This window comes from Carassius carassius, chromosome 21 (genome assembly GCF_963082965.1).
Source record: "Carassius carassius chromosome 21, fCarCar2.1, whole genome shotgun sequence".
NCBI classification, from domain to species: Eukaryota; Metazoa; Chordata; class Actinopteri; order Cypriniformes; family Cyprinidae; genus Carassius; species Carassius carassius.
In genome coordinates, this window is record NC_081775.1 from 21833856 (window position 1) to 21860296 (window position 26441).

General features: G+C 40.5%; 1 protein-coding gene across 2 annotated transcripts in view; it reads left to right on the plus strand.

Moving 5' to 3' along the window:
• Positions 1-26441, plus strand: part of LOC132097851 (A disintegrin and metalloproteinase with thrombospondin motifs 10-like) — a 70433-nt gene that overhangs the window by 19273 nt on the left and 24719 nt on the right. For both annotated transcript variants that reach the window (XM_059503810.1, XM_059503809.1), the window contains 9 exons: positions 1703-1848; positions 2680-2723; positions 3653-3758; positions 4963-5109; positions 5956-6097; positions 7586-7693; positions 7939-8084; positions 9250-9313; positions 9594-9696. In XM_059503810.1, coding sequence (XP_059359793.1) covers positions 1703-1848; positions 2680-2723; positions 3653-3758; positions 4963-5109; positions 5956-6097; positions 7586-7693; positions 7939-8084; positions 9250-9313; positions 9594-9696 — 1006 coding nt within the window. The remainder of the gene's footprint in view (positions 1-1702; positions 1849-2679; positions 2724-3652; positions 3759-4962; positions 5110-5955; positions 6098-7585; positions 7694-7938; positions 8085-9249; positions 9314-9593; positions 9697-26441) is intronic.

Genomic DNA, 26441 nt, shown 5'->3' on the forward strand with positions numbered 1-26441 from the left:
AATATTTGGGATCAGTAAGTTTTTTTTTGTAAGAAAAACTTACTCAGCAGAATGTATTAAATTGAACATGAATGACAGTAAAGACGTTTAGATTGTTAGAAAAATACAGATCTTTTGAACTTTTTTCAATCAAAGAATTCTTAGACGTATCTAAGTTTCCACAAAAATATTAAGCAGCACATGTAATATTAATATTTAATTATTATTCCATATATATTTCCATATATAATTTATATTTTATTAATATATAATGTGTCAATTAGTTTATTATGATTATTATTACATTTGATTAAAGTTCACTACATTTTATATTTTAAATATTTAAAAATACATCTGAAATGTTTTCATTCATGTTAGCCCTGGTGCAGTATTTAAAAACTTTGTAAAATCCTGAATGAAACAAACACTTTTTAATTCTAAGAATATGTGCATGAAGCTTACTAGAAACATAAGTAAACAAGAAAGTCATTAAATCATTTATTGCAATTATTTATGCACATATTATTTATTACACTCCAACACATACACATATAAGCCTTAGTCTGGCTTATTTCACCTGTCAAAATATTCCTTGTTTGTGTATTTACAGACAAAAGCGTCCTAGTCTGAGGCAGCTGAGACAGTCCACACAAGTCTGGACTGTTTGCTACCTGGCTCTGCTGGGTGTGTCCAGAGAGCCTACCATGACTGCTCTTATTGTTGATTGTTGACCTCTCATTTTGCCACAGTCATGAATGTACAGGGACCTCAAACAGGATCCTACAGACGACGCAGGGCAGGGAAGGATAGGAGTGGGGTTTGGTGGTGTATTTAATGAAGCATTAATGATCCCAAATCGCAGACAGCTAAAAATAAATCCCCCTGTAATTTGTTCCGCATAATGTCATTTGACAAATGATGGGAGACCGGTCATTAGGTGCAGTTTTAGCCGTGTTGAGATAACCACCGTGTGGCGCGCTAAGGTTTTAGTGGAACCAAACATGGTTTGTTTCCAGATGAGAACACCCCGCCACCCCCTGTGGTAGAGGAAACCTGGAAAGTTAGGACTCTTGAGCCCTGGATTGTGTGATGATACATTTATAGACTATGCCAGTGTGTGCATTCCTGGGTTACGAATGTAATGGTGCTGTGGTCGTCTTGGGTGCTGGGTGCCAGGCAAGGGAAACAATGTCTGTCTTTCTGAACATGCTAGCAGTGTATTTGTTGTGTTCATGTTTTTTAAACGTTTAATACAAAAATTTTCTACGTTTACTGTTATAAACGGCTTTCTTTATGTATTGCTACTCTATGGACTGTCTTTCCTCGCAAAATGTTTGGCAGACATTTTTGCTAATTTGATCTCACCTTAAGGGTTAGACAATATACATAATACATATGCATACCGTACCAATGGCAAACAGAAGGAGTGTTCTAGGAAACCTTTTTGAAAACATTAATTATTTGTGCAATTTCATTTTGCACAGAATTGAAATACTTCAGGTGGAAAGAACCAGCATATTGCCAACTGTTATATAAAAAGAAGTCCAATGTCAACCTAGCTGGGAATCCATTTTTAGGGTCTTACTGTACTACGAATACATTTAAGCATGCACATATGTTTAACTCATCAAATTATACACAGAGAGTACGATGTATATGTAATAAATCTGGATGTACTGTCTGATCCAAGTTTATCTGATCCAGCTCTTTCCTCTTTTGCCAGCCTACACTAGAGGTAAACCATCATGCAGGGAAGTCTTTAGACAGTTTCTGCAAGTGGCAAAAGTCCATCCTGCACCGGAATGGACATGGAAATGCCATCCCTGACAATGGAATCGCTCACCATGATACAGCAGTCCTCATCACCAGGTCAGCATGCAGATAATTAGAGAGAAAGTTTGACTATTTTGGTATATGCTTTTCAAATCTTTTTCAACACACACACACACAAACACATCTCTCTACAAGCACTCTGTTGGTTCTACAAGGCAACAGGTCATCATTTTAAAATGGCTTTAAAGTACTTGAAGTGTGTTTGGAAGAACAAGCGATTTATGGTAAATCATGCTATAGGTTTAATCTACACAATGAGGAGTTAGGTTGAATTCTTGCGAATCAGAGTTGAGTGTGAGAGATAACATGTGAAGTATGAGAAAGAAATAGAGAGTGAGAGTAAAAGAGAGAGGCAGAGAGAAATAGAAAGTGTGGGAAGTGTTGAGTCGTTATATTGGAAGTTATATCAGAGGGTATGTCTGCTGGATGCATCAAGCATTTCCTTTCATTGTCTTCACTCTCTTATCAGAACAGTGTCTAGTCTGTGAACTGTCTCAGAGCTCTAGTATCTGTGTGTGTGTGTGTGTGTGTGTTTGTGTGTGTGTACTTGTTTATGCAAATACACAAGGACAGTACAACCTGAAATTTTGACGAGGGCAAAAAAAATATATAAAAAAATGGTGTTTATCTGAAAGTGTAACAATGTGAAGAGCAGAACCACAAAGGTTTTCTGTAAAGAGCAGGTTTAGGTTTGGGTTATGGGATAAAAAATATTGTTTGGTCAGTATAAAAGTAATGGATGTCTATGGAAAGTCCCCACAATTCACAGAAACAAACATGTGTGTGTGTGTGTCTGTAGAAAAACCCAAGCCGTTCATTCACCCAAACTTAAAAAAAAACATAAATACTTCTGTGGTGTGTTTACAGGTATGACATCTGCATCTACAAGAACAAACCCTGTGGAACACTTGGTAAGACATCTATCCAATCCATCCATTCTACCAATTCATAAATCCATCTACTCTACAAACCCATCCATCCTACCAATCCATCTATCCACCATTTTACCAATTCTTCCAATCCATCCATCCTACCAATCCATCCATTCTACCAGTCCATCTATTCTACCAGTACATCCATTTTACCAGCCCATCAGTCCATCTATTTTACCAATCCATCCACCCTACCAATCCATCCACCCTACCAATCCATCCAAACTTCCAAACCATGCAGTCATCCAATCTAACCACTCTACTAATCCAATCAATCATCCAATCCATCCATTCTACCAATCCAAACAATCATTACATCCATCCATCATTAATTGTGTTATCTGTCTGCATGCATTAAATATTTGTTTATTCATGTCTGAATTCTCATTTCTTCTCTGTTCTTAACAAAGCTAATCGAAGGTTTATTGGTACTGTATATTGGTTACTTTGATATTATTGATTAGTTTGTGGAGACTAATTGATTAATTAACTAATCAGCAATACTGTAGTAGTATTTGCATATATGTGTATCTGCATATCCACCTAATTTTTGCAGTGCGGAAGTAAGCTATTTCTTGTGAATGTGTGGGACTTCCAAATGATTATCCTCTACAGCTAAGCAATTATTAGAATAAACAAAGTGCAGTAAATTGTAAAACTATTTGTTCAACAAAGTGTGTTTATGATTGCAATAATAAATCAAAATAATATGTTAACAATTACCAATTTCAGTCAACATTACAATCTTCCGTACAGCTAAAATAACTGAAAGCTGCTGACACCATAAGCCAAATTAAAAAGACCCAGCCCACTCTTACAATAAAAATAAGGTGGATGGTATTGTAGCATATATGTGTATGTGTGTGTCCATGTCACTGTGCCCGTGTGGACACGTGTGTCCATATCAGGTCTGGCACCTGTTGGCGGTATGTGTGAGCCAGAGAGAAGCTGTAGCATCAATGAAGACATTGGTCTGGCAACTGCTTTCACCATTGCACACGAGATAGGACACACGTGAGTCTCCTCCAATTCCTCTAATGTTCCTCTGTTCCTGCATGTTTAACTGTCTGAATTTTGTTGATGGATGTTGCTCACTTTGGGTCAAGAGGGAATCGCAGTGGGTTTGTGAATTAATGAAAAACTAATAATTAATTTATATTCAAAATGAAAATAAATACCAAAATGTGAAATGAAATGCTTACAAAAAATATTAATATTACATTTTTTTACCTACATTTCATGTGACCAATAATTAGTGTCAGAGAACTGTGAGCATGCAAATGTTTGTTAAATTATTGAAATATTAACTTAAAAAGTTTGGGAATCCCTGATGTACCTAAACCTAACTGTGACATAATTATGTCAGTAAACATATTCCAAAAACTCTACTATAAGTCAGCATTACACCAACTCTCTAAAATTCCAGCTTTACTTGTGTCATCAGGGCACAGCCTCTCAACTCTGACCTTTGACATTTGACCTCTACTCTAAGCGGCCTACCAAAACAAACTTGGCTTAAATTCAGGGACGAGCTCTAAAGCCACTGGAGCCTTTTAAATACAAATAATGCTCTTTATCAACAACTGCACTAATATTTTCTCTCAGTCTTGTGATATTTATATCTTGTTAGTGGAGCAAGTGACGACAGACTATGATGGCTCCAGTCGCCTTGCGCTGGGCTTTTCATTTGTGGTTTTTTTGCACTCCAAGATGTTGAAGTATTGTTTTACTAGGTGGCCCAGCATTCCATTCACTTTCTGCAGCTTAATCATGCATATGAATTTATGGGCATGCCTGGCTGATATCGAGCTTCGGAATACTTCCATGAAAAGCAATTCTTTTGTCATTTCTGCTACTTTAGTAGTTGAAAAGCATTTTTTTTTTCTATCATTGTACGGATCTGAGCTCTGTTTGTACTGGGTCACTCAGTATACTGTTGCTTTGGCTACACTCACAGGCCTCTGAGCTGTTTTCATAGGTGGTGAAGTCATTAGTGGTCTGGCCATAATGGTTCATCCAGGTACCTTTGAACTAATAGCCATATGATGCTGCACACTGGGGCTGTCTAGACAAGGGGGCATATGTTTAACTGTGTGTAGGATTACATAAGTTTGTGTGAGGTGCTGATGGGTTTGGTTGTGTGTGTTCACATTCTGTAACCAGGACCATGGGATTCCATTTTTATAATTCCATAAAATCATTCATCTCTCTCTTTCAGGTTTGGGATGAATCATGATGGTGTTGGCAATGCATGTGGGGTGCGCAGTCAGGAGACTGCTAAACTGATGGCTGCCCACATCACCATGAAGACTAACCCCTTCGTCTGGTCTGCCTGCAGCCGTGATTACATCACCAACTTCCTCGAGTGCGTCTGCTGCCTCAGTCTGAGATCTGTATTTTCACTGAGACATACTTGATTTAGTGTGAAATACTGACCGTATCATTATAGAATTTTAGTATGATACATTTTCAAAGGATTGGATTATAAAAATGATTGATGTGAATGTCTTTTTAAAGTGATACAACATGATCATATGAGTTTGTATTCAAGAGGCATTTCTAACATGAGGTGCTTAGTAATGATGGACCAGTATACAGGCTAATTAATATTTGGCCTGAAAATCTTCTGACAGTTAGTTCCCATTTCCTTTTTTCAGATATTTTAGTGAATTTTTGTTGTATTTCTTGATCAAATTATATTTATTTTCATTTTATATACAGTACAGTAAAGACTTTTCTGTCAGATACAAATGCAAATATATGCTTTTATTATAAACTTTAATATTTAACTGTTAATATGTAACTGTTTCCAAACTGATAATATTAAGATGTTTCTAGAGCACCAACTCAGCATATTAGCATGATTTCTGAAGGATCATGTGACACTAAGACTGAAGTAATGGCTGCTGAAAAATCAGCTTTGCCATCACATGAATAAATAAAACTTTATACTTTATTAAAATAGTATGAAACTAGTTAGTGGCACTTTTGTGTAAATTCCTAACAACCGTGTTTAAAATAGGTTCCCAACTTTTAAGGCCAATTCACTCACCACAACAAACATTAAAAAAGAGTTAACACACCGATCCAAAAAAACCCCCACAACTTTTGGAATTTAGTGTTTTGTTGGCATCAGGGCAGCATGAACTAGCCTTTACACTTCCATCACTTCTCACACACTCATTCTGTTTTCTTTCTGATTGTTTCTCAGCTCTGGCATGGGTTCCTGCCTCAACAATGTTCCCCCTAAGCAGGAATTTGTTTACCCCACCACAGCCCCTGGCCAGGCTTATGATGCAGACGAGCAGTGCCGCTTTCAGTACGGAGTGAAGTCTCGTCAGTGTAAATACGGGGTACTTGCATCACTCAGTGTAATCGTCAGCAGTTCTTCACCCAAGAAAGAAAATTCCATCATCATCATCATCATCATCATCATCTCTTTATAATTCAGATCACCACGATTTTTGATTATGGCACCATGGGAGTACCATGTTTTTTTCTGATGTACCATTCAATAGTTTGGGGTCAGTGAGATTAAGCCTTCTATTTAAATCCAAAGAATCCTGCAAAATGTATCAGTTTTATTTTAATGTGTATATATAGATAGATGGATAGATATATGTTATTTTAAATTGTAACAATATTTCACAATATTACTGTTTTTACTTTATCAAATAAATTGAGCCTTAGTGAGCAAGCGTAAGTGAGATTTTACAATAAGATAAAAAAAACAAAAACTTTTGAATGGTAGTGTACATCACCCTACAAGAAACGCATTTTGCTTTAGACATTAAAACATAGATATTAGATGTTTATATTATCAGTTACAAAAAATATGATAGTCATACTATGCATATGCAATATTTTGTCTTCCAAAGTCATGATTTGCTAGAACATTTTCTTTTTATATTTTGGTGAGCTATTCAAATATGTTTAAAATATTTATTTTTTAAGCATGTAAAATTATGTATTTGTTTTGCATATTGACTATTTTAGAGGTATATAACCATCACACCATAACACAGTAAGACATCTATGCTCAAGTAGAGCCTTTGTACAGATGAATTGTGGGTTATGGTCCTATCCAGGTTGCCTTTATATCCCCACAGTAAATCACTTAGCACTCTCTCTCTCCTTCTCTCTCTCTCTCTCTCTCTCTCTCTCTCTCTCTCTCTTTAAATCTGCACCAGATGGTAGTTCTACCTTTCTCTGGCTGTAACATTCCATCTTTTTGCTCCCCCCAAGACTTCAAACTGCTGGCATTCTGCCACTTTTGTCCAAAACCACAAGTTGGTCAAAAGTTTGCTTCTCCTTGGTTTGCGGCTCTATTCTCTGCCAGCCAAGGCTAACCCTTACACCTCCACAGACCCACAGTGGAGCTCAGAGCTCCGTCTGTAAAGTGTGCTATATCTGCTCCTGCTGAGTCAAGCTTTAGGTTTTGACTGCTTTATGGGATACCAATGCAGGAAACTGAACATCTGGAGAAGGATAACACACTAGTTCAGATCTCCCTGTAACTATGTAGTTTAATAAAGCAGGAAGTTATTAGGTAGGTCTGCAGTGCAGTGTGTTCTTTACATCTGATCTGAAGACATCTGATATACATCATGAGATGTGGCAGAAACAAGAACGTACCATGGTATAACTGCTAAAACATGCTAAAAACACTTAGAACACCTTAGAAACCACACATCCACGTCGGAGGATTTTGTTTGGTGCAGGAATTTCCAACTTCTACTCTTTCCACATATTTTTTTCAGTCTCATGAGTGTCTCTAAGTGTCTGTTTTTCCCCACATTATCTGGAGTTTTGTTTAGTGGCTTGTGTATGTGTGTTTTTAGGAAGTGTGCAGTGAGCTTTGGTGCATGAGTAAAGGGAATCGCTGCATCACCAGTAGTATCCCAGCAGCCGAGGGCACCATCTGTCAAACCAGCACCATCGAAAAAGGGGTAAGCACGGGGAATTCTTGGAACAGGCCAGGAAGAACACAGCTAAGGCTCAATAATGTTTTTAATTTTTAGCTTGATAGGTAGATCATGTTTGATAATGAAATAGTTTTGAATGTAAATGTAGGTAGTAATGCATTCTTTGGCAAAAAAAAAAAAAGTTCACCATATGTTGGCAGGTAGTTTTTGGGTTGCTCACATCACAGATATCACATATTTCATATTGATTAATGCTGTTTTCTCATTAGTGGTGCTACAAAAGAGTGTGTGTGCCATATGGAACACGTCCGGAGGGGGTAGATGGTGGGTGGGGCCACTGGTCGCCATGGGAGGAGTGTAGTCGCACCTGTGGGGGTGGAGTCTCATCCTCTATTCGCCATTGTGACAGCCCCAGGTGAGTCAGGGTCATGTGATTGATTAAAACTGTTTGATTGGACAGATCATTGGCGGTATTACTCAACGACATTGGTATTGTGCTACATTGTGTGAATGGCAGTGTTCATAATGCTGAACTGAATTGAATTCTGAACTGTATGCTACCTAAATAGTAAGTGCAAAATCTACATTCTCACATTACCTCGTCATGTTGTAAAATGAAAATTCTTTCATCATTTACTCACCCTCCACTCATTCCAAAACATGCATGAGTTTCTTATGTTGAACACAAATGAAGAGATTTTGAAGAATGTTGGTAACCAAACAAGTTGACAATGGCCATTAGATCAATGTATGGAAGTCATAGTATGGAAAAAATACAGTCAATGGCTAGCGTCAACTGAACAGAAGCCTAACCCTAACATAAGAAGGGAATCCATACAGGTTTAGAACAACTTGAGGGTGAGTAAATGATGACAGAGTTTTCATTTTGGCTGAACTAGTCCCTTTAAAGCATCTTAAAAATTTTGCATAAGAATGTCTCAACTGATCAAATATAAAAAATGTGATGCAAGAAATTGGGGTTGCTAATTACTTACTGGTTCATTTATCACAACGAAAATAGCGGGTTTAGTCAAACATGTTGCACTGTTGGATACAGTATTTTGTGCATTGTAGTTGGGCATTCAAGTATTTTGTGTGTACAAGTAATGTAGATACCATAAAATAATTCAGTAGTTTGAGGAATTAACCCAAACAATAAAAAAGATTTACATTTCAAATAACAGTTTTCATTATTGAAATGAAAACTGTTAATTTCAAACAGTAACATTTTAATATTACCGTTTTTCTGTATTTTTGGCCAAATAAATGTGCTTCGGTGAGCATAAGAGGCTTCTTTCAAAAACATTAAAAAAATCTTACCAACCCCTAAATTTTAAACTCAGTTTTTTTATATAGTGTATACGAGTGATTTGATGACTCATAATGTTCTTACGCTCAGCCCGTTGCACTCAATGAACCTAGTTTGATGACATGCCAGAGAAAATCGGAAAAACTAACAGATCGACAGAAAGACAGAAGATGTCTGGCTGAAGTGAACTTGAGCAGAATGATTGTGTAATTGAGAGTTACTTTGAAATTACACTCAGATGTGTCTGATGCCTGTTATTGTGTGGATCCAGGCCAACAGTTGGAGGAAAATATTGTCTGGGAGAGAGGAAGCGCTTCAGGTCCTGCAACATTGATGTGAGTTTGATATCCACACATCATTTACTGACTCCATTTGTGTTTTTCTGTCTGTCTGACATTTCCTCAAATACTTACAAATTTACACATATCCCACTTAGAACTTTGGTTTGTTTGTGGATGGATTCTGTTCTAAATTAGATGACATGACTGAAAATGAGGGTGCATTTGGCAAAATATTAAATCTCTAAATGAGTAGACATATTCCAATAGAACAGAGTGATCCATAGTTGCCATGCTCCACTATATTCTCAGACTAACTGATTTGTGTGTGGATTAGGAGTGCCCAGCCGGATCTCAGGATTTTCGGGAGATTCAGTGCTCAGACTTTGACAGTGTTCCCTTCCGGGGGAAATTCTATACCTGGAAGCCATACAGGGGTGGTAAGTACACAGCCCTTTATACCACCTGTTTTGAGATACACTGGTTGTGTCACTTCGATAACTCTGAACTGCTTCAGTTCAGCATTGAATGCACTGTAAATCTCTTTGGATAAATGCGCCTACCAAATGAACAAAATAAGGATATGAAATATATCAACACCACATTTGGGATCACCAAATGTGACATTTTAATGTTAACGCATCTTTCCGATTAGTCAAATAGGTCAAATGTTATTCATGGGACCCTACATTTTGTCTAGTTGGCGTACATTTTGTTAAACGCAACAGAATTAAATATTTACACACAGGCAATTAAGATATTTCATATTTTTGGTAATAAGTCCCATTAGTTACCGTTAGTTAATGCATTAATTTACAATACATTTGTTATAATATTTATTCATCATTGTTAACAATGTATTTATATTATTCCAGTGGCTCCAGGTTATGTGATTATTGAATGATTGTAATATAAGAAAGATTTCCTGCAGTTGAGTCTGTTTTCAAATTAAAAGCAGTTTTCCACTGTACATATTTTTTATGTAAGTTGAAACATACAGATGCAGGCTATTGAGGGGGAACTTTTTTGTAATCATTCTCACAAAATGTAGATCTAATGATGAATTCAAAATATAAAATATAAATACTTATATCATAATGGTGCATCCCTTGAACTAATGGAAATGTTTGTGCTGAGAACTGAACAGAAACATGTGATCTCTTTGTTACCTGGCTTCATCTTTCCTGAATATTATGTGGATGTTTAAGAGCTCAGTTGTTGTTGTTGTTGTTAAAGACTGTTTAGGGCTTTGAAAGATGGTTTAGATATTAGGACTGGACCACCATGCTCCAAAGAACCAATCTCTGCACTGGCTCAGGTCCAGAACAGACGTGAGAGAGAGATAATGAGAGAAAGAGAAACAGCAAATAACAGTCTGGCATCCATATGCCAAGCTACTGACTGCCAACTTCCCAGAATCCCTGGTTTAAAGTCCTGCTTTTGATGAGTGTGAACCTGGACGTCAAGGACATAACTGCTTTTAATCTGCCCCTCCAGAAACATAATGGCTTACAGCGAGAAGCCCACTGCAGGCTACTCAGCTGATTTTACAATGGAAATCCCTTGCAGCTGTTAAAATAAGTGCCAGACTGCTGTTTTACCCTGCTGTAGGGTAAGGTAGCATATAGACCTTATATCTGTAATCTCTCTGTGTTCACCCTGTCATCTTTTTTGTGATTTTCTTTTCACTTATAGCATTGATTTCTGTCTGTGTGGGGCTTTCATTTTGTTTGTATAATAATATATATCGCCTGCTATATTTTAATGACAGTAATCAGTAAACATTTCACATAGTAGTATACTGTGCTTTTGTCTCATGACATGTTTAATTAGTATTTGACTTAATTTGTTGTCTTTTTCTATCATAAATACTTTCTGTCTTTTTGTTCATTCTTTCTTTTTCATTTTTCTGTTAGTCAATTAGTTTGTTTTAATTTACTATATTTTTAGTAATATGTGGAACTGTAGCACTATGCAATGCAAACAGTAGTACGCTATTATGGTCACATGACCTTGCTTGATGTTTCATTCGGCAAGTGGCTTAAAGTTGTCATCTCATAAATAAATATGACTTATGCTTGGTACACACCAAAAGATAATCGGGCTGGTTTTGGGCCGATTTCTCCCCTTTCTAGCTATGTCCCGATTATCTTGATGGTTCTACAGATTATCTTATCAGATTTTCTCTTGGTGTGAGGTGTGTTAAGAGTGTCCGAGCCTGATCGGAAGAACGTCGGAGCCGCCCCGATAGTGAATCATAAATATTCAATATGTTTAATATTTATGATCAGAAATCCTGATGTGTGGAGGAACCCCGAGGACAAACACGCGCACGCTCTGGAGATTATCACGTGAAACGCAACAATATCCAATCAGAAAGCAAGATTATGGAAGACGGAAGCAGTCATGGCATAGCACAAAGTGAAAATTATATGGACAGCAGAGATGGAGGATCAATTTGTATATTTGTGCAACAGCACGAATGTTTATAAAACATGTCGTGTATAAAATCCTTCCAAACACTATCATTGCAATTTCTAACACGCTTATTCTGAAGTCTTGCGAGATTTTGCGAGATTTCCTGTTCACAGTCGAGACTCTGACTGATTCTGACAGTCGAAAATCTGTTCGTGTGTGGTGTGCTGTCTTTGTCACATCATGGCACACCACACACTATAGGAGCAAAACGGATAAAACAAGGATTTTTTATCCTCATGCTTGTGGTCAATCACAAAAAAACATATTTTATCCCCGGGAAGCAATTTTTATCGGGGAACCTCCTGGAAATGCGATTGGGCTAGTTTTGGACTAGTTTTGAGAAGCAACTGGGCAGGATTTGTCGTGAAAACCTGGCAACCCTGATCTGAACGCACGTGCTGGATGAGATGCGCATGAAAATCGCATTCGATTTTTTGCACAGCCCTACCACACACTAGAAGATTTTAAGGACAATTTTAAGCCCAATTTGATGTTGCACCCCGAACGATCTGGAAGTGTGGCTCGATTCTAGGCTTGTCGCAAATAGGGCTGTGCAATTAATCGCATGTGATTGTCATGCGCATCTCATCAATAAAGCCGGTTCTGTGATTAATAGTAAATCTCCATCACAGGCTTTTAGATGGAGCAGCATTTACAGTTTTTCTCGATTGCTAACACACTATAACTGATTCATTTGGCCCAATTTTCCACACCATTCATACAGTTCTCGAAACAGACACGTTTCTCAAAACTCTTAACACATTTCACCTGTTTGCACACACGTTCCAATTTGCTCAGTGTTTTCTGCAGAACTCTAAACAAAAACACCATCGTTTTGCACAGGTTTAACCATGTTCTCATTCAGAAAACACGAACACACAATATAGTTAACTCAAGCATCAACAAATTTGCACATTTATCCTTGTGTGAATATTCAGTAGCAAAACTGATGACACATCAGTCAGAATCTTAGGATGAAATGCAAAGGAGCACAAGTGATTATGTGTTTTAGAAAATGAATCCTGGTAGTGGAACAAAGAGTAATAGGAGGGGAAAACAAAAATGAAGGGGATGAGGTCAAAAGGCAATTTGTTCCTGATGAATTCAAAGCTATATAGTTTACGATGTTCTTCTGCATGGACTGACCATGAGGGAAGTTGGCCTACAGGCTCATCTACAAGGTTTCAATACTACTTACAAAATAATTACAGTACATAGCAGCAGTACTTCAGATGAGAGAACTTTCATTATTTTGTGGACAGTAAATCCTGTAGGACATGTTGTACACCCTCAAACTCATTACTGTTGAAATGATTTGTAGCCAAGTAGTCCTTACATGTACTCTATTTGTACAGAATAGAGACGATTGTCTAGGGGAGGCAGAGAAGTCTTTTTGTCAGAAGACTAAGAAACTGCCATAACAAATAAGGGTACCACCAATACTGTAATGCAGATTGGCAGAGGAAGCTGGCTGAATGAATGAATGTATTTATTTATTCATTCATTATTTATTTATGTAAAGTAACTGACAGTATATTCCAATGTGTGTTTACTGTTTATTCAGTTATTTGGTCTTTGAACTTTTCTCTTGTAGTGCTTTTCATGTACTGTAAGATCTCTTTACAGTAGTGTAATGACAGTAAACTTTTCTTAAATTTATTGCTGAATTTTACTGTATCTTCTCCCCTTTATTTACACCGTATACTGTAACAGTCATTGACTAGCAAAAAGATTCCTATTTCTCAAAAGGAGGTTTTTGTAACAGTGTTTTGAAATTTTCTCACTAGTGTTCTCTAGGCAGTGAAGTTGTCTGTGTATTTGGCAGGTTTGTGTGTCACCTGAGGACAAAGTTTGAGTTTGACAAAAGAGAACATGTTTTTGACTAAAGTATTTGATTTTGAAGTTTGAAGTTTGTACAAGTTGGTGTGTAGTTTTGAGATTGTGTTTATAGTTGTGAGAAAATGGTGAATTTTTTTATGAATTGTGTGTCAGCAATCGAGAAAAATTGTAATACACAGAGCCGTAGTTCACTGACAAGCTACTCATTATCGCGTTAATAATCACGGACAAATTGCCTGCGATTATGAATGCGGTTCTTCATAGCTTGTTAGTGAACTATTGTTTTTTGTATTAAATGCCGCTCCATCTGAAAGGAGATTTACTAATAATCACAGGCTTTACTGATGAGATACGCATAACAATTGCATGCGATTAATTGCACAGCTCTAGTCGAAAAAGATTTTTGTCCAAAAAATCCTCTGTGTTGTTATTATGATTATTTATCTGCTCCTGATCGAGATGGAGTGTGCCCAAACTCAAATTGTAAAACTAAATTGTGAAGTTGTCTAAACTAAGAAAAAAGTTTAAAAACAAGTGCAATGAACATAATTTAAGTATAATCTTTTGAATTTTATGTTTCCACTAAAACAAGTTCAATTAATTAACAACGATACTGTATGAAGCATACAGTGATGTACTGCATAAACAATAAAACCACATAAAATACAGAGAAATGTTAACTTTTGGCAGTCTGTTTGAGGTAATGCTTTCAGAAAGACTAAAATCATGCTTTATCACTTTTTTTTCCCGAAGTTCAGCTCAAGCGTATTGCATTGTGAGTTGCATTATTCAATTCGTCATGTTCTGGTTGTACACTGTCTTGCCAGAACCTCCTGAAACCCATACACTCCAGTGAAGCCTTCTAACCACCTCAAAAATATACCTATGCCCTTCCAGAGCAAAGCCTCATGGGATATGCAGTTTCCATCGTAAGCCTGCTTCAGTATATATTTTCACAGGCACCCAGGACCTTTTCAAATTAGTCCAACACTAACAGAAAATTGGCCAGCAGCTCAAAAAACTGCCCCCTTTAGGTTTATAAAACACGTTTAGTGGAAGAGTTATTATTAAACATCAAAACTGTGGTGGATGTGATCCTACTGATAAGGCAAGCGGGTCTTGGGCAGCCAAAGTGAGATTACGCAGTTTTAACACCACCGCTGCCAGGTACAGGCAAGGGGAATGGGTTCAGACCCACCACCTTGTCAAGCGTAATATAAAGGAGGCCTAGAGTAGGGACAAAATCACATACTGGTACCAGTCTAGGAGGGATAAGAAGTCATTTAACTCCCTGTTCTCTGTCACATGACTAATAAAAAGTATAGCGTGTGAGTTCTGCACTTTTAGACACTACATTAAAGTACAGTATGTTCCTCTTTTGTTCTTTACCACCATTGGTGTCTTTTTTAAGTCTTTACTTTTTAAATACCTGTTAGGCAAGTTCAAACTATATTTTTCAAATTGAGTAGTCCCTTGGTTCCTTTAATGACTAAATAACAAATTGAAAAAAAAAAGGAGCAACTGTATAGTTTGGCTGGTTCAGGTTGACCTGACCCCATTTCTTGGGTGGCATTTATATAAGACGCCTCTTTGCTTTCAAAGACAACTGGACAGAGCATGAAGGAATGGAAGAGAATACATTGTTCATAGAATAACTCTGTAGTTCATAAAATGTTTGACTTGAAGCCATTTCCTAAGCAATATTTGTGAGTTTTTTTTTTAATCATGCAAATTATTCACTTTTAGCATGCTATTTAAGTACAGACACTCAAAATATCAATATTAAAAATGCATTTCTGTAATAAAACGTCTAATTTAGATAAAATAAATTTAATCTAGAAAAACTAGTTGACCTAAGAAATGTTTGGATGACTACAATACTAGTTTGTAGGTATAGTACCATTCAAAAGTAATATTTTTTACTTACAGTTTTTTCTGATTGCTTAAGCACATTTTTTGTAACTATTGGCTATTTTTGCAAAACTCTACACACAAATAAGAAAACCTTTCACCCAATTATCAAAACATTGTAGTTCTCTTGCAAAAGCGAACACAGCTAGATTAACTCTTCACAACTTCGTAAAAATGGTGTTTTCGTATCAAACAGTAAACACAAGCCATCATCTACTAAGCACACAATGTGCCAACTACACACTGATGGTATGAATACAAAACACATCTGGCTTTTGCTTTCTCTGTGTACAGATGTCAATTTGAGGTCATACTTTTGTCATAGTGTCATGTAAACATACAAGGATCCAAACTTCAAGTATTGGTGTTTATTCACACTCATCAAAACCAAGACAAAGTCAGAACACAAAATAGTAATTTCACAAAAAAAAAAAGGTCCGGCCACAAAATTTCGTCCACATCGCATGCGATATCCTCCAGTCCAAGGCACCGGGGAAAATATCTCCTTGAATGCCATATACAGGCCTGACATGATGCATGGTCAATATCTCCACATGCCTCCTCCATTGCCTGTAAAAGGGCTACCTGTTGATGAGGATGATGGTCCAGCGCCAGGCAGAGAAGAACTCCTCGATGGGATTTAAGAATGGTGTCACGGTTCATGAATCGGCTGTCTCACACTGAGGTGTCAGCGTGAGTGTAATTGTGTGGGTGTGGTTACTCGTTGTGTTGATTAGTGTCACCAGCTGTCGTTGATTTCACCTCCCTTTATATGCCAGTCATTTCCCTCTCATGTTGTCAGATCGTTGTGGTTGTTCCTCGGTGTGTGTCTCGTCAGCCCAGTTCTTCGTGTCGTCTGGATTTCGTCAGTTCCTCGTGTCGTCTGGATTTCGTCAGTTCCTCGTGTCATCTGGATGTTTTACTGTTCCTGGGTTACTCTACACGCTCTTCACCGCACCACCACCGGATCGCCATCTCGTCCCTGCTTCAACCACCACCTGATTGTTTGTCCCCGACCTGTGTCTTTATTCTGACTTTCATTTATTTAACCTTGTTTACGTGCACCTTGCATCCTCTTGTTATTTTCATCACAGAACGATCTGACCAAACCATGGATGCAGCCAGCACTTCCCAGCTCAAGGATTTCATCGCTCACAGCATCTCACGTATGGACCAACAAGAAGAGAACATTTCAGGCACAGGTCGTGCGGTGCAAGCACTCGTGAAGCAGGTGTCCGAGCTTACCCAACAGGTACAACTTCTACGGACTCCCACTGCGCTCCCCACGCCGCCCGTTCCCCCACCACCAGCGCCTGAAGCAGCAGAGGGACCAGAGCCACGCAGAGGGATATTCAGGTGAGCCTGAATTTTGTAGAGCATTCCTCACGAGATGTTCCATGCATTTCGCTTTACAGCCACGTACCTTTCAGAGCGAACAGACAAAGGTTGCATTTGTATTAACCATGCTGTCAGGGAGAGCAGCGCTTTGGGGAACGGCGGTGTGGGAGAACGGACACAACTGCTGCACCTCGTTCCAGGCACTCTCCGAAGAAATGAGGAGAGTTTTCGATCGTTCAGTGGCGGGTAAGGAGGCGGCCAGATTACTCGCCGAACTGCGACAGGGAGAAGGCTCGGTGGCGGATTTTTCCATTAGATTCCGCACCCTGGCTGCAGAGTGCCGTTGGAACGAGGAAGCGCAGTGGGATATGTTCCTGCATGGGCTGGCTGACCGCCTTCATAAGGAGATTTACGCCATGGACTTACCAGAGACGCTGAACGGACTGAAAGAACTCGCCCTGAGAGTGGATGCTCGTCTGAATCGCGTGACCTGGCTGACGCGCCCCAGCTGTCCACAGCCTAGCTCAGAGGACCACCAGCCCGATGGTGCCAGCGCGGTCAGCCCCGCATTCGATCACGAGCCCATGCAGGTAGGGAGAGCTCGGCTTTCCCGGGAGGAGAGCGAGAGGCGGAGATCCCAGGGACTTTGCCTATACTGTGGCCGGGCAGGCCACTTCATCCACTCCTGTCCGGTAAAAGAGCAGGCCCGGTGGTAAGTATGAGGCTACTATCGGTGGGATCTCCGCCGAGAAGACCTCATCACCACCATCGACCCTCCTCCCGGTAAGACTGAGATGGCAAACGTTGACGCACTGCACCAACGCACTACAGGATTTGGGAGCGGAGGGTAATTTCATGGACTTTAAACTGGCTGTTCAACTTCAGATCCCCATTACTCCTCTCTCGCACCAGATCACCGTCAACGCACTCAATGGACAAGAACTTCCCCGGATTACACATTCCACTGAAAGTATCATCCTCATCACTTCTGGCAATCACACAGAAACCCTCTCGTTCCTCCTCATGGACTCACCACTTGCACCAGTGGTTTTGGGACACCCGTGGCTCTCAAAACACAACCCCCGGGTCGACTGGTGCACTATTGTGGCCAACACAATTTCCACATGGAGTAACCACTGTCATGTATCCTGTTTAGTGTCTGCCTGTCCCTCTGTGTCTGGTTCTGTGTTTCAGAGTAAGGCAACGGATTTGTCTAACGTGCCCGCGGAGTACCTCGACCTGAAGGAAGTGTTCAGTAAGTCCCGTGCTGCGCCTCTCCCTCCGCATCGTTCCTATGACTGTGCGATAGATCTACTGCCAGGTAAGACTCCGCCTAAGGGCAAACTTTACTCTCTTTCTGTTCCCGAGAGGGAGGCCATGGAGAAATATATTTCTGATTCTCTGGCCTCTGGGATCCAGCCTTCCTCTTCTCCTGCGGGGGTGGGGTTCTTTTTCGTTGGAAAGAAGGATGGTTCTCTGCGACCTTGCATTGATTACCGAGAGCTGAACAACATCACGGTAAAGAATTCTTATCCTTTGCCGTTGATGTCTTCAGCTTTCGAGAGGTTGCAGGGAGCATCCATTTTCACGAAACTGGACTTACGCAATGCATATCATTTGGTTCGCATCAGGAAGGGGGATGAATGGAAAACCGCTTTTAATACCCCCAGGGGGCACTTTGAATATTTGGTTATGCCCTTTGGGCTTTCCAACAGCCCAGCGGTTTTCCAGGCACTCGTGAATGACGTGTTGAGAGACATGGTAGATCAATTCATATATGTTTACATGGATGATATATTGATTTTTTCTTCGTCTCTCCAGGAACACGTTCAACACGTCAGACGAGTGCTCCAGAGACTGTTAGAGAATGGGCTTTTTGTCAAGGCGGAGAAATGCTCGTTTCATGCACAGTCTGTTCCCTTCCTAGGGTACATCATCTCTTCTGAGGGAGTGCGCATGGATCCTGACAAGGTTAAGGCTGTGGTAGATTGGCCAAGTCCAGATTCGCGTAAGGCCCTACAGCGGTTTCTGGGGTCCGCCAATTTTTACCGGTGTTTCATTCGCAACTTCAGCCAACTGGTCGCACCTGAACGACGTTCAGGTGGTCGAACATTGCCAAGGCAGTGTTCACCAACCTCAAAAGTCGCTTTGTTTCGGCTCCCATTCTTGTCACCCCTGATCCCACACGTCAGTTCGTGGTGGAGGTCGACGCATCAGAGGTGGGAGTAGGAGCAGTGCTTTCACAACGCGCTTCCTCAGACGATAAGATGCATCCCTGCGCGTTCTTTTCTCATCGACTATCGCCTGCCGAACGTAATTATGACATTGGTAACAGAGAGTTGTTTGCAGTCAAGTTAGCGTTGGAGGAGTGGCATCATTGGTTAGAGGGTACTGGGGTACCTTTTATCGTTTGGACCGACCATAAGAATCTTGAATACATCAGATCAGCTAAAAGACTCAACTCCAGGCAGGCTCGGTGGGCTCTTTTTTTCGGACGTTTTGATTTTGTTCTCCTTTACCGCCCGGGGTCTTAAAACATCAAACCAAACTCTTTATCTCATATTTTTGATCCATCCGAACGCCCGGTCACTCTCGAGTGTATTTTACCTGAGAAAGTTGTCATCTCCACTCTGGTATGGGAGGTCGAATCGAAGGTCAAGACAGCCTTAGAAGTGGTAATGCCTCCACCTGGTTGCCCACCGAGTCGTTTGTTTGTGCCGGAGGGGTTACGGTCTGACGTTATTCGATGGGGTCATTGCTCCAACGTGGCTTGTTATCCAGGAGTGACTCGCACTAGTTTTCTAGTTAAACAACGATTCTGGTGGCCACTAATGGCTCGCAACATTCACAATTTGTTTTGGCTTGCTCAGTCTGTGCCACTGGTAAGACATCTAACCGACCCCTAGACGGGCTACTTCGACCGCTGCCTGTCCCTTCGAGACCCTGGTCCCATATCGCTCTAGATTTTGTCACCGCCCTCCCGCCCTCTAATGGCATGACAGTTGTTTTAACCGTAGTGGACCGGTTCTCGAAGGCGGCACATTTCATCCCCTTGCCCAAATTACCTTCAGCCAAGGAGACAGCGGTCACAGTCATAGATCACGTCTTTCGGTTACATGGCCTCCCGATGAACGTGGTCTCTGACAGGGGTTCCCAATTCGTATCCAAATTTTGGCAAGAATTTTGTAAATTACGGGGGGCCACGGTCAGTCTGTCCTCAGGCTATCATCCCCAGAGCAATGGTCAGTCTGAGCGAGCCAATCAGGACCTCGAGAGAATGTTGCGATGTTTGGTTGCCAAGAATCCGTCATCCTGGAGCCAACAGTTTTCTATGGTGGAGTACGCCCACAATTCGTTGCCAGTGTCATCCACGGGCCTCTCGCCATTTAAGTGTAGTTTAGGTTACCAGCCACCAATTTTTCCGAGTCTGGAATTCGAAGTTGCGGTCCCCTCCGCTCACGCATTCGTCCAGAGGTGCCGCCTTACTTGGACTAGAGCCCTTGAGACTCTACTCCAAGCAGGGGGGCGCATAAAGGCCAAGGTCGATCGCCACCGGTCAAAGCCTCCCGTTTATGTCGTGGGTCAAAAAGTGTGGCTTTCTACCAAGATTATTCCTCTCCGCTCCGTGTCTAACAAGTTAGCTCCCAAATTCATTGGCCCGTTTCCTGTCACCAAAATTATTAGTCCGGTGGCAGTCCGACTCAAACTTCCTCCGGCGTACAGGAGAATTCACCCCGCCTTCCATGTGTCTAAAATCAAGCCCGTGTTTTATTCTCACATTAATCCGCATGCCCCGGGGTACTGTCACGGTTCATGAATTGGCTGTGTTACGGCTGGCTCATATACCGCAACATAAAAGAGGCAAACAACCAAATGCTTTAACAAAAAACAATTTATTAACAAATCAAGCAAAACCAGTATTAAACAATAAAAAAAACGACGTCTAGGGGAAAAACACACACGTGTGGTTACTAAATAAACAATACCTTGCACTAGAAATAAATATGGAAAAACAAAGACACAAAGGAAATAAGTGAGAGAAAAACAGCCCTCTCACTCCAAGTCACAGGTCTTTATACCTATGGTGAGTTAATTAGGGATGGAATACACCTGTTGCCCAACTAACGTCTGCACTGTGAAGCAGAGCCAGTAGGGGTAAACAGGCAGGCGTAACACCTCCCCCACAAAATGTATTCCTCTAAGGAATGCAAAAAAAACCCAAAAAAACAGCAACATTCTCCACGATTTATCCCACTCCACTTGGTTCCTAATTCCTGCTTCCTGGGCCCTAGGAAACAGGATAGAAAGAGAAGAGAGAAAGGGAAAAAGGAGAAACACCAAAAGATATATCCTCATGCGCGAGATAGGGCATCAGCGATGACATTTTCACTGCCCCGGATGTGTTTAATGTACAGGGAAAATGGTTGTAAGAAGAGACTCCACCGCATTAACCTCTGATTACGATCCTTCATTCGGTGTAAAAACACCAGAGGATTATGGTCAGTATAAACCACGATTGGACTTGCAGACGATCCCAGATAGATTTCAAAATGTTGGATGTACAAAACAAGAGCAAGAGTCTCCTTTTCCACAACAGAGTAAACCCGCTGATGGACATTGAATTTTTTTGAAAAATAACAGACTGGATGTTCTACTCCATCCTGACTTCTCTGTAGGAGAACAGCTCCAGCTCCAGTATCACTGGCGTCGACAGCTAAACAAAAAGGCTGAGAAAAATCTGGCGCAACGAGCACAGGAGCACTAGCCAACAGTGCTTTGGCTCCCTCAAATGCCTGTTGGGTAATAGTGGTCCAATTAAAGGATACTTTCGTACTTATAAGATCGGTCAAGGGTGCTACAATAGAGGCAAAGTTTGGGCAAAACCCACGATAATATCCGGCCATTCCTAGAAACCTACGCAATTCTTTGCGATTTGTAGGCACTGGAAAAGCACAGATGAACTCAATCTTGGCTTCAATGGGGCGAACATGTCCATTTCCTACTATTTTACCTAAATAGGTAACAGTAGCTTTTCCAAATTCGCATTTTGCCAAATTTAAAGTTAAAGAAGCCTCAGTCAAACGAACAAATAACTCCCTTATTTGGACTAGGTGATTTGACCAAGATGAACTATACAAAACCACATCGTCCAAATAAGCATCACAGTCAGATAAACCAGACAACACCTTATTTATAAGGCGCTGGAAGGTGGCTGGAGCATTTCGAACCCCAAATGGCATAACACAGTACTGGAGAAAGTCGTCAGGTGTCACAAATGCAGACAGTTCCTTTGTTCTAACAGTCAGTGGAACCTGCCAGTACCCTTTTAAAAGGTCAAATTTGATCACAAACTTCGCAGACCCCACTCTATCCACACAATCATCTATTCGGGGTAAAGGATAGCAGTCAGGCTTAGTGATAGAATTAAGCTTGCGATAGTCTGTACAAAATCTGTAGGATCCATCTGGCTTATTTACAAGGAGACAAGGTGAACTCCAAGCACTAAAGCTGGACTCAGCCAAATTATGATCTAATAAGTAAGTCACCTCCTTTTTCAACAAGTCCCGTTTCCTAGGGTTTACCCTATACGCATGCTGCCTAATTGGTAAAGCAGAACCCACATCAATGTCATGTTCAATCACTGTAGTGCAAGTAGGCACATCAGAAAATAAGTGAGGAAAGGACTCCACTAACTTAAGAATGTCGTTTTTCTCAGAGGGAGATAGATGGGGTAAATGATGGGCCAATTTTGAATACATCTCAGAGTTATTCAATCGTCCTTCGACAACTCCTCGAGAAGGAAAATTAACGCAATCATCCCCCATACAATTCAAGGAGGAACTCTCTGAAAAAGAAGTTCCCTCCCCACTCAAATGTGAAGAATCATCTGACACAGTGGTTACTAACCCCACAAAAGATGCAGGAGGAAAATAAGGCTTCAAAAGATTTATGTGGCAAACCTGTACTCCCTTGCGTCTTTCTGGGGTTTTCAAAAGATAATTCTGTCCGGAAAGGCATTTGAGGACTGGATAAGGACCCGCAAAACGGGCTTGAAAAGGATTACTTACAAGTGGCAACAAAGCTAGTACTTGGTCTCCAACCTGAAATTTCCGAGCCACTGCTTGTTTGTTAAACAACCTCTCCATCTTACTCTGTGACTTTCCCAGTTTCCTCTGAGCAATTGCTCGAGCCTCATGCAGCCGATATCGAAAACCACTCACAAAGTCCAAAACATTTTGGGAGGGTTCAGAAGGAATCCAGTTATCAGCTAAAACCGCAGTAGGACCACGAACTTCATGACCAAATACCAGATCATTTGGACTAAATCCAATGCTCTCCTGAGTAACCTCTCTAACTCCCATAAGCAGCCAAGGCAGCCCATCCTCCCAATCGGAACCAAGCTCTACACAGTATGACCGTAGCAATGACTTCAGGGTCTGATGAAATCTTTCGAGGGCCCCTTGACTCTGAGGGTGATATGCACTGGAAATATTATGACTGATTTTCAATTGTCGCAAAGCCTTAGCAAACTGACGTTCCCCAAGATGAAAGAAACCCCTGGCACAGGAAGGGAAGCCCGTACTCCCACAATCACATCACCAGTTACAAGATCAGAGATAAGATGTACCTTATGTAAGGGAACTTTTAAGAAAGTCATTTCTATCCCCCTAATCAATACATCCTTCCCAGTCGCAGTCCGACCTGAGAGTGGAAGAACTCAGTCTAGCAAGAATGATTGAGAAGCTCCGGTGTCTCTCAGGATCCTCAAAGAAACTTTTTCTTCTTGTCCTGGCAAAGACACAAAGCCGTTAGTAATAAATGGAGCATACTCAGTATAATTATCCCCGACATCTACCGGTTTCGAGATCCCCTTCCTAATCTCAGAATTCTGTTGGTGAGCATGAATCTCCAGCGGTTCAAGTCCAACCAATCCGACTGGCTTGGCAGACTTCTTTAAAGCATTACATTCAGATATTTTATGCCCTACTTTGTGACAGTAAAAGCAGATCACCTTACCCTTCTTATCTGATGAAAAATTCTGACTAACAGGGGGCACACTTGCCACTGTGTTCGATGTACTCAATGGAGGCGTCCAACGATTCCGAAATAACTTTCTACTCTGATCACTTGAACCTCTATCAGGAAAAGAAACTATGTGAGTCAGAACAAATTCATCAGCCAACACAGCCGCATTAGCTAATGTAAGAGCCTTCTGCTCATTCAAATAAGTAGACACAGACCCTGGTACACAGTTTTTAAATTCTTCCACAAGAATTAACTCCCTTAACTGGTTCAAGGTTTCTACTTTCTGAGACTGACACCACCTTGTAAACGCAACCTCTTTTTCCCGAGCAAATTCAACATATGTTTGTCTTTCAGGTTTTTTATAACCACAAAATCGTTGGCGATAAGCCTCTGGTACTAACTCATACGCTCTCAAAATGGCTGTTTTGACTTGTTTGAAATCTACACTTTCCTCTTCAGAAAGAGAAGAAAACACTTCCTGAGCCTTCCCTGTCAGAACACACTGCAGAAGTAGAGTCCAGACTTCTTCTGGCCATTTTAGAGAAGAAGCAACTCTTTCAAAATGGGCAAAGTACTTGTCTACATCACGTTCACAAAATGGGGGCACCATCTTAATGTTTCGACCAACATCAAATGAAGAATGCACAACCTGAACGGATTTTGAAACTTCCGCTTTTTTTACTTCCAGTTCAAGTTCTAACTTCCTCATCTCATACTGCCTATGTTCACGTTCACTCTCACTTGCATACTCTAACTTTCTCAGCTCAAATTGTGTACGCTCACGCTCATGTTCAAAGTCGAATTTTTTTAACTGAAAACGTTTTTCCCATTCCCTATCTTCTGATGCTTGAGTACCTTCAAACGATAGTCTCTCAGTTTCAAACTGGGTTTGTTTCTCTATGGAAATTAAATCTCTCCCAACCAGTGGATATGCTGCCTTACCAAGACCAGCTTCATCTCCTACAACCAGAATTCCCTTGGCTATCAACTGGCTTTTACCAGCTCCTAACAAATCCTCCTTGCGCTTCTTATCAGTTCCCGTCAAAATGATTGCATGACTCTCTGCGATTTCTAAAAGTTGTTCTTTGGTGCACCTATCTAGAAACTTCTCAGAAAGTTCTACACTCAATCCCTGAATGGAAGTCATTTTGGACTTAACATACAATTCACACAATGAAGACTTGTTAATTGACCACAACAAATCCAAAATAATTTAATAAAAACTCCAAAAAACAAAAGTGCCAGAAAACAGCCTAAGCCCAAATGATGTAAATGTAAATCAATGCTCAATTACAATAGGAAAACCCCTGCATAACCACTCAATGCAGTGTTAATTTACTCACAGTAAATAACAATCGGTCATACTCAGGCTACACTAGCTGTGACAAACTTATTTACTCATCTATCAACTCTATTGTCCCCAACGCAAGATCTTCGTGTAACCGAATCAAATTTGATATTTTAACCGTTCTACACAAACATCAACTTCCTATATAAATTGGCAAACCTAGCACATAACCACACGCGAAAACATGCTCTCTTTATGATCAAACTAAACAAACACCAGGGAGAAATATAAAGTACTCACCAGGATTTCCATTGGCTTTTCATCTCCGATATGCCTGCCTGTTGAAACTAACTATCCTAACTAGTCTTCAAAGGACTGCCGGGCTCGAGGCGACTTGAAACGCTGAACCTCGTAACAACCGTTCTCCAAATGAGTTCAGCTGCGCGAGAAGCGTACCCCCACCCAGGATTTCCTTCCAAACTCCAAATAAAATACAAAACAAAATCAACAAAACAACAAACAGCGTTCCGATGGAAGGACCGCTCACGAGCAGCCCAGCTGAAACACTCTAACTAACCGGAGTGAAAGCCGATCATTACAAGAAATCCTGAAGAGACAATAAAATACTCCCTCAAAAACAAATGCTCAAAAATCTCGGACGAGGCCCCATTTTTATGTTACGGCTGGCTCATATACCGCAACATAAAAGAGGCAAACAACCAAATGCTTTAACAAAAAACAATTTATTAACAAATCAAGCAAAACCAGTATTAAACAATAAAAAAAAAACGACGTCTAGGGGAAAAACACACACGTGTGGTTACTAAATAAACAATACCTGGCACTAGAAATAAATATGGAAAAACAAAGACACAAAGGAAATAAGTGAGAGAAAAACAGCCCTCTCACTCCAAGTCACAGGTCTTTATACCTATGGTGAGTTAATTAGGGATGGAATACACCTGTTGCCCAACTAACGTCTGCACTGTGTAGCAGAGCCAGTAGGGGTAAACAGGCAGGCGTAACAGCTGTCTCACACTGAGGTGTCTGCGTGAGTGTAATTGTGTGGGTGTGGTTACTCGTTGTGTTGATTAGTGTCACTAGCTGTCGTTGATTTCACCTCCCTTTATATGCCAGTAATTTCCCTCTCATGTTGTCAGATCGTTGTGGTTGTTCCTCGGTGTGTGTCCTGTTCTCGTGTCTCGTCAGCCCAGTTCTTTGTGTCGTCTGGATTTCATCAGTTTATCGTGTCGTCTGGATTTCGTCAGTTCCTCGTGTCGTCTGGATGTTTCACGGTTCCTGGGT